Source organism: Elaeis guineensis, chromosome 11 (assembly GCF_000442705.2).
Source record: "Elaeis guineensis isolate ETL-2024a chromosome 11, EG11, whole genome shotgun sequence".
In the NCBI taxonomy this organism is placed as follows: domain Eukaryota; kingdom Viridiplantae; phylum Streptophyta; class Magnoliopsida; order Arecales; family Arecaceae; genus Elaeis; species Elaeis guineensis.
In genome coordinates this window covers 14651204-14660237 of record NC_026003.2, presented here as the reverse complement: position 1 = coordinate 14660237, position 9034 = coordinate 14651204, and the positions used below count along the sequence as shown (strand labels likewise).

General features: G+C 44.7%; 1 protein-coding gene across 1 annotated transcript; it reads right to left on the bottom strand.

Annotated features, from left to right (window-relative positions):
• Positions 1 to 4967: 4967 nt before the first annotated feature.
• Positions 4968 to 8006, bottom strand: LOC105032483 (4-coumarate--CoA ligase-like 4). Its single transcript, XM_010906937.4, has 5 exons — positions 6667 to 8006; positions 5739 to 5884; positions 5584 to 5651; positions 5367 to 5469; positions 4968 to 5275 (listed from the first exon to the last, which is right to left on the bottom strand). Exons 1-5 carry the CDS (start codon positions 8000 to 8002, stop codon positions 5162 to 5164), a joined length of 1767 nt encoding a protein of 588 aa, XP_010905239.3. The 5' UTR covers positions 8003 to 8006; the 3' UTR covers positions 4968 to 5161.
• Positions 8007 to 9034: the final 1028 nt, after the last annotated feature.

Below are 9034 nucleotides of genomic sequence, written 5' to 3'. Positions count from 1 at the left end.
GACTTCGGTGATTAGTCGGTCTTTTGTTTCTACTTTTGTTTGGTATACTTGCAATCAGGCTTCGGTCTAATTTTGTAAACTTAGCTCGATTTTCAATGAAATCAAAAATTTTTTAACTTTGACTTTTTTCTCTATCTCTATGTATCCTGGGATGTGTCTTGTGTATTTCGCCAAAATGCTTTCGAACGCATAAGTCGTAAGCCCAACGTGCTAGTTAGGACGTTCGGTAGGATCCCAGGTAACGATCCAAAATAGTTGGTAGCGCATGCCGTGGCAAAGGCAGAGCGAATTCCGACTTTAGATCAGCCTCCCGACCGTCGTGTGACCCGACAGTCGAGGGTTTAAGTCGAACGACCGTCGCCCAGCTGTGAGTCGGGAGTGTTCGTCAAGTCGAAGGTCGACCGACCTCCAGATGTAGCTCGATGACCCGATCATTTCGTAGGATCCAATAGTCGAATGTCGTCCAACGCGTTCAGTTGGAAAAATGATGACAAATCGAGTTTTCATTACCCAGACCTTGGTCGGGTGCATACGTCGTGGCGTATGATAAATGGTGGTAAGCCAAATATCCTTCGATCGATCGTGACCTGGTCGGTAAGTCGCGAACGCAACATTGGTCGCATTGGCACTTTGCCTTTCTTGGCCGAGGCCGAGTCGGCAAGTCAGCCGATCATTTTGCCTGAAAGTTTGACTGTAGGAGTGTAACTCCCATCATTGTGGATATATCGGTCCTCATAAGCGTCCGATGTGTCGTGGGCGATCGGGCCATTGATTCCTCAACAGAACATGGGGCTCCAGTCGAGGCATCGGATCTCGTACTTCTGGCGAGCGCCGACCCACAGTCGAAGTTTTGAAACTAAATTTGTATTCTGGACAAGGGGATACAAAGTTCACTGGTAGTACAACTTTAGATTGTCGGTATTCCAAGTCCGAAAAATGACATTTCCTTCTAGAGTCTCCAGTCGGTAAGCTCTCAGCCTGTAGGTGTCCGCTATCTTGTAGGGTCCTTCCCAGTTCGGAGCTAACTTTTTCTGGTCTAGAGGCTTCGAAACTTCTGCCTTTCTTAAGACTAGGTCCCCAGGCCTGAAAAGCTTCGGCTTGACCTTAGCATTGTAGTATCGGGCTTGACCTTAGCATTGTAGGTTCATGGCAACTTTCGACTGGTGCTGAAGTGGACCACGAAAGAGTGCTCAAGCTGCCCAAAGGAGTGAATACTTCCTGGGCGAAGGCCGGAGTACCAGGCCCTAGCAGCTTTGCGAAGTGTGACGGGGAAACCGATGCAGAGAAGAGCATCGTCGCCCCTTGGATCGTCATGAGAGCCTTGTAGCTCTCCAGGTGGTCAACTGGGTCAGTGGAGCCGTCATAGGGCTCCACATGGGGCATCTTGAACCGACTAGGAATCAGCTCGTCGAGGATGAGTCGGGAGAGAGGTTGGGCGGTCTGAAAGTTGATGTCATTCGAGGACTTCTGTCCGTCTACCTGCAGCTGGGTTAGCCGACAGTCGATTTCTTCGAACCTGCGTTCGTAGTCGTCGGCCCGTCGGTGCTGAGAGACCCCGGGGGTGGAGTCTCCCGATGAATCTGAGAGGGAGGCAGACGGTGTTCACGGCCGCTTCTCCTTCCTTACTTGTTCCAGTTGGAAAGGAGATGGTCGTCGAGACCGATGGATATCAAGCCGTGGCTGCCTCTCCTCCTCTCGGTGGGAGTGCTGTGACAGCTGCTCTCGAGGAGGGGATGTAGACTGACGCGGGCGTCGGCGGCTGCTCCTGGAGGGCATCGGGTGTGCCGTCGGTTGCTCTACCGGTGAGTGCGGCAACCGGATTGGTTGTTGTTGAAGGCTCTTGACCGTGTCCGCCAGTACGGTCATCTACCGTACGATCGTCGCGATCTGCGCCTCCGTGGTCACCACGGGAAGCGGAGAGCTAGGTTCCACCATGGAGGGTGGAGGAGAGGCATCTTCCCGATGGGAAGAGTGTCTTGCCGATCCGATGGCCCTCGATCACTGAGCTCTGGTTATTGTCATCTCGAAAGAATATTTCGAATTCTGTAGGGGTCGTAATCCCTGTCGTTGAACCCCTTCCTGGCGTGCCAAACCTGTTGTGGCCAATCCCCTCGTCGCCTGATCGTCGGGAGCGAGCGCCTACAAAAGAAGTCCGCACTGACTGGAGGTGACTCCGACGGGGACCCTCCGACAGTCAAGTCAGAGAGGAGACTAGGCAACAGTAAAGAAGAATCAAGGAGCTCAACAAGAGAGAGAGAGCGAGAGATAGAGAGGAAGAGTTCAGAGGTTTCGAAAGGAACCTCCTCCAGCACTGTTGCCTTCCCCATTTTATAGTGGAGCGCGGCATGGCACCGTCATTAATGGCGCAGACAATGGGAGAGTTGTCAAATCATCGAAGACTGTCAGAGTCATCGTGGGGCTGTCAAATCGCCGTGGGGGCTGTCAAATCACTAGGGTTGACCCATGCTTTAGGTGGGACAATATCCTAGGGCGGCTACTCCACACACCTTTGTCAGGGTGGCGACCCACAGCAGTCGTACGGCATTCGGAGGAACCGACCGACTGCACATCGGCGTCTGGTTATGGAATATCGGGTGAAAACCCAGGGACCCTCCGACGGTCGGGCGGGCGCATTGGGGGAGTCGGATATCAGGCTTCGCAGTTCGGCCAGTCGGGAATGGAGATGGTCTGCTCATCCGACGTATATTCGGTCGGTCGGTGTCGGCAGTCGTCGGTCGGTAGAGTCGGGCGCTAGTCAGACGGGCCCGATGGTGAGTCGGCGTGAGAGTGACCGGTCGGTATATCCCAACAAGGGTCATGGCCTCCATACGCCCAATTTGGAACTTTTGTGATATAGGGCCGCACTATACAGTATTGTGTAACCCTCAATGGTTACTATCAAGAGATGGACGGCTATCCAACAATATACATCGTATATGATATGGTACGCACTCAGATGTCTTGTTTGATGGCCATCCATCTTTTGATGGTGGCCACTAAAGGTAGCACAGTATTCTATGATGCAATCTACGCAGCTTAGAGGATCCATGCTCCCATACACCACTAACTGGGCCAGCACTATTGCTCTAAGGAATTGGCTCCCATTTTAAGATGAAAATGAAGATGCTACTTGATTCGGTCATCAAATTTAAGGTGGCAATTTATATAGCCCCATTGCATATCAGACCCTACACGGTCCATTTGGTGCCAAGGATTGTTTGTATTACCGTTGAACATTTGGTTTGTTACATTGTATATCCTAAAATATTTGTTTAACGTAATGAGAGGTATGAGATTTAGTGTTATATTCTTTTTGTTTGTTTAATTTGTATGCTGAAGAAATAAGATAATTTTTGCAGTTTTACTTGCCCCATGACCTAGAGATGGGATGAGACAGATTGGAGGATTTAAGTAAATCCACAGGATAGGTTAAAGATGCCTAACCCATCTCCAATTGGGTGCAAATTAGGGACAAGAAAGACATGGTTCTCTATTGTGGAGCAGGTGCAGGTAATGACATATATACTGCTCGAAAGAGTAGGATTTGGTTGATGATTAGGTTCCAGAAAGTGGAAACCCCTATTCCTTGTGAATCAGTTCTTACCATGGTGTTTATCCCACTTGAGAATAAGATGTCCAAATTAGATATGTGCCGGATTAAATATCTACCAATCCAAATCAGACCTAGTTATCAAACAGGACGAAATTTCAAAATCAAACCAGCTGACCTTTTAGTGGAATGAATAACCTGACTTGAACAATATAATCCGATTGATAAACATGACAGATCATGTTAAAAGTATTTAGCAGATCTTAAATGGGTTAATCAGGTTTCAAACAAGCTAAAAAAGGTCATGTGATGATCTAGGCCAACCATAACGAGTCAATATAGGTTAAATGTGAGGAATCTAAATATGAATCTGATCAGTTTAATAAATGCGTTAAGTCAAATTAATCTGTTTGCAAACCGGATCCATTTATGGCAAACCTAAACTCGTTTAAACCAAGTCTGTTGCAGGTCGAGTTGATGGTTTAGTTCATAAACTACCCCCCCCCCTAAATTCCAATCCTAGACATGTGCTAGGCTTGATTTTGTTTCTCAGTGGTGTTAGATTGGCATTTTAGTTCTCCTAATTGTCATTTAGCTTATTCACAGAACAACAAAACATATTTAAGTTGTACCTTAAAGATGTGCAGTCCACTTCAACCTCCAGCACTTTTGCGCAAGGTTTTAAACACCTTTGGTTGGAGTTAGTCACCCGATCTGTACAAGTTTTCTAAAAAATAATAGATATAAAAGAATAAACAAATAATTGTATAGCTAAATAAAAAATTAATAATATATAAATCTTTATATTATTTGCATCTAATTTTTTAACTACATCAATTTAATTACAAACAAGCTAAGCATACTTGTGCCCAACTCCACATAATTCAAGCTCCACACATGTGCTTATATTCAGCTTCTTTACTAATAGAAAAAAAAAAAAAATTTAAAAAAAATATAAGATGAACAAAGATGACCGACATAGCTACCCCTCTAAACGTGATCATAAAAACCCCTATCCCACCGGAGAATGTTCAATTCGGAGACTAGATTTAGAATGGAGTTTACTTCCTACCATATGGATTGATCCAAAAACTAACCCAATAAGTGAGTACGTCACTCCAGCACCACCTAAGGCCAAAGGACAAGATGCTCCTTTCAGCCCTCATGCCAGGGTCGCTTGGGTGGAAAGAAAGCCCGTCCCACTGGGCTACCACCTCCGTGGTAGGAAAAAAAAATCTCATTTAAGGATTATTTGCTTACTCTCACCCTGGTAGGCCCCCACCTTGATTTTTAAGGATTATTTGCTTGAGTGATATTAGTTCAGTAATTTTGCTTCTTCCAATACATATTGAGCTTAACAAATTGTCTCCGAAGTGCATTTTTCATTAACCTATCAAAAAAAAAAAAATGCATGCTCTACTTAAACTTATTTATTCATAAAATTATGCATACAAGAATATAATTTACTAACAACCCATACTTGGTGGCGTCTCAAGGCATCATACGCATCACATACCACCACGCGCGAGGCAGCGCAAAAGCCTTACATCAACCCACCACCGACCGCCACTCACTCATTTTGTCGTCCTCCCTTTTCGACCAAAATAGCCATCAAAGCTTGGAAGTGGCAAGCTTGATGAGATCCTTCCTTAATATCTTCCCGGATGGATTCTTGGGAATGGCTGACACAAACGCCACCTTGCGAATCCTCTTGTAAGGAGCCACCTAAAAATCTCACAATAGATAAGAATTAAGAACGCCATATTGGACTTCGCTAATAACAGCACTTCTTAATACTCTCAATCCATGGACTCACCTGCTTTGCCACGAACTCCATCACTCCAGTCTCGGACAAGCGGCTCCCAGCCTTCCTTACAATGTATGCCATTGGGTATTGGCCGACTGCCCTATCCGGAAACCTGCATCAAAATTCGCATTTTGATTAGATTAGGTGCAGCGATTGCACGGTGCGGATTAACTACCAGCGAATGTACAACATGGGACTTTAGAGGGGGAGAGAGCGGGGAGATTACGGTATCACGGCGGCGTCAGCGATCTCAGGGTGGGTCAGCAATAGTGCCTCCAACTCTGCAGGGGGCACCTACAGGAAAAATAACCACCATCCAATTACGATCAGACGTCTCAAATGAACACCATTATAAGTTCCGACCACATGGACGGACCCTACCTGATAGCCCTTGTATTTGATGAGCTCCTTGAGTCGGTCCACCACGAAGAGATAACCGTCCTCATCAACGTAGCAAATATCTCCGGTCCTCAGCCACCCCTCTGAGTCTAACGTGGAGCTCGTCGCCTGTGGATTCTTGAAATAACCTAATTATTAAACATGCACAAAACCGACATTTCATTAGAACAATTATTAGGAGATTCCGAGTTTATCAACATGCAAGACATCTAAATTTTTTAAGATTTAGTATAAAATAAATTAAACCCTGGCATTTGGCACAACTTCAATTTAACAATAATATATATTACTAAACATTTTCCACTTGCTTTATAAAAATATATCTATTTTATACATAAAGACAAATGTTACAAAATAGGAAATCTTAAAACTTAGTTTATTGATTTAACTACCATCTCGCACCTAGTTCTTTAATAATTAATAATTTTAATTTTCATATGTAAATATTTTTTAACATAATTAAGAATCTATTTGGATATTTATATACAAGAATACTATGTAGAAATTAGATTTATTAGCTTTCCAATTAGATCCCAACTTATTAGCCTGTTGGGGGGAAAAAATCCACGAAGATCATTTGTTCTCCTCATAAGATTCAGCCCGGAGGATGTCGGTTTGATATTAGCTAAGTTCAATTGGACTTCCTAGTCAACAATTCAATAAAAAATTCAATCCAAATTCTATGGATTATCCGAACAAACTCTAATTATCTTTTATGACATTGTCATATAACATGAAGGATTATCAAAAAGAAACAAATAGTAAATCTCCTCTCACAAAACATGGGGCAACAAGCAAATTCTTCGTCAATAGGCTAGAATTAATAAATGACAGCTACAAAAAAGGGCTAGGAATAGTTTTTAAAAGAAAGTAAGAAAGAAACAAAAAAAACAGGCCTTCCCCTAATTACCTTTCATGACGTAAGGACCCCGGATCCAGAGCTCCCCGGTGCGGTTGACCGGTAAGGACACACCGGTGTCCGGATCCACAATCCTGGCCTCCGTATTGGGCGACAGCAACCCCGCCGTACCGTACCGCCGGCTTTCCTCCGCTGAGTCCGTTGACGCCCCGATCCCCGTGCTCTCCGTCAGCCCATACCCCTGCAATATCTCCACCGCTGGATACTTCTCCCGGAACCCCTCGATCACCTCCCTACCCAGGGGCGCCCCGCCAGACAGCACCCGCCGGAGCCGCCCCAACGGCAGCGGCTTCGGCTGGTTCAACATCGCCACCAGGATCGGCGGCACCAGCGGCAGATACGTCGCCCCGTACTCCCTGATCACTCGTATCATCTCCCCCATCTCGAATTTCGACAAGATCACCACCGTCGATCCCGATCCCAGCAGCCCCGTCGCGAACGCCGCCAGACCGTAGACGTGGAACATCGGGACGGTGCAGATGAACGTCTCCGGCTCGCCGCCGCCCTCCTCCAGCTTGAACCGGTTGAGGATGATCTGGACCATCGAGATCAGATTCCGGTGGGTCGCCACCACGCCCTTGCTGGCGCCGGTGGTCCCGGAGGAGTACAGAAGCGTCGCCGTGTCGTCCTGGCTCACCGGCTCCCGCCGGCGCCTGAGATCGGGCTCCATCGCCGTCAATTCCTCGATCGTGTAGCGTATGCGGGCATCGTCGCCGGCGATCCGGCGATCCTCGAGGAGGACGATGGGGAAATCGCGGTCGCGGGGGAGTTTGCCGACGAGGGGGCGGGTGGCGAAAGCCAGGATCGGGTCGGAGTCGGAGATTTGTTTGGCGATTTCTTGTGGGGTGTTTAGGGGGTTGGTGGTGGTGAGGACGGCGCCGAGGGACATGACGGCGAGGGAGACGACGGGGAAGTGGATGGAGTTGGGGGAGAGGAGGAGGACGACCTGGCCCTTGCGGACGGAGAGGCGGGAGGAGAGGGCGGAGGCGAGGGCGGCGACGGAGCGCCAGAGAGTGGGGAAGGAGACGCGGCGGCCGGAGGCGGCGTCGATGAGCGCGGTGGTGCCGGAGTGGCGGCGGGAGGAGAGGAAGGTGGTGACATCGAGGTGGGGGTCGGAAGGGAGGGGGATGGGCTTGCGTTTGCTGTAGAAGATGGAGTTGGAGGGGCAGAAACCGCTGCGAGGGTCCACCGGTAATCCGTCCGTTCGGTTGGCCATCGTCGGAAGCTGTTGATTTCCCTCTCGTTTCTCCGCGGTGGGGTGGGGTGGGGAGGGGAGAGCAGTTTGGACTTTGGTGCTTGGTTTGGAGTTTAGAGTTGGAGCCACCATTGAAGTTAAGAGTGGCCTATATCTAATTTGGTAACCGCGTAGAAAACACTTCAGGTTAGGATAAGTTAAAAAAAAAAAAAAAAAAAAAAAAAAGAAAAAGAAAACAGATCATCAAAAGATTGATAAATTAACAATTTTAAGATGTATCATTTTAATATTTCATCTACAGAAGATATTTTTATTTAACAAATATATTTTGAAAAAAAATTCTATTACATTATTATTTTAATTTCAATTGATTTCAATTTTTTAGGACTACAAATGAGTTGACAAAAGTCAACTCATGCAAAGAATTTAAGCTCAATGTTTAAAATTTTTCAATCAACTTTGTAACGAAACAAGACAAATTTTTAATTTTTTTTTGCAAATCATTTTCATCTAAACTTGTTTTTTATAAGCTAATATGGTGTTTATTGGAGTACAAGATTATACCTAATCAAATAAGTATATATTTTTTTAGTATAGACTCTTCCATCTTCGTCATGGATAAGCCTCTATGCCCACTTATTATGCCAATTTTGCCCTTTTAAATTGTAGCCTATATTTTAATTTTAAATATCAACTATATTATATAAATAATATAATACCATAATTAATATTATAATAATATAATATTGCATACATGGTGATTCTAGTATGAAATATTATGATATCAATATGCTATATAATATGAGATGATATCTTAATAAATCCTTATATAACACAATATTGTAACAATTTTATTATCATAATATTATAATAAATACTGTAATAGTATTTACATTTACAATCTATATGTATAATATTTTGTTCCAATAATAATTTGCACAGTATAATAATATGATTCTAAGTTACTATTATTGGAAGTTCTCTACGAGATCCATTAATCTATTAGTCTCTTCAAAATTAAAAAGATAATTTTAATAATTTTAATTATTTTTAATTTAAATAAATATGATTTTGACTAATAAAGTCAATTAAATCACTATGTCAAATGCATTCATGTAAAAATAATATTTTGTGAAGATATATATGCAAATATTAATTTTAGGA

What these genes read in the sequence shown, in the direction of transcription:
- LOC105032483 (XM_010906937.4), bottom strand. Translation starts at nt 8,002, where the DNA reads ATGGTGGCTCCAACTCTAAACTCCAAACCAAGCACCAAAGTCCAAACT. An exon ending in GGGTCCTTACGTCATGAAAG is followed by an intron (nt 5,885 to 6,666) that starts GTAATTAGGGGA and finishes TTTAATAATTAG; the next exon opens with GTTATTTCAAGAATCCACAG. An exon ending in TGGAGTTCGTGGCAAAGCAG is followed by an intron (nt 5,276 to 5,366) that starts GTGAGTCCATGG and finishes TGAGATTTTTAG; the next exon opens with GTGGCTCCTTACAAGAGGAT.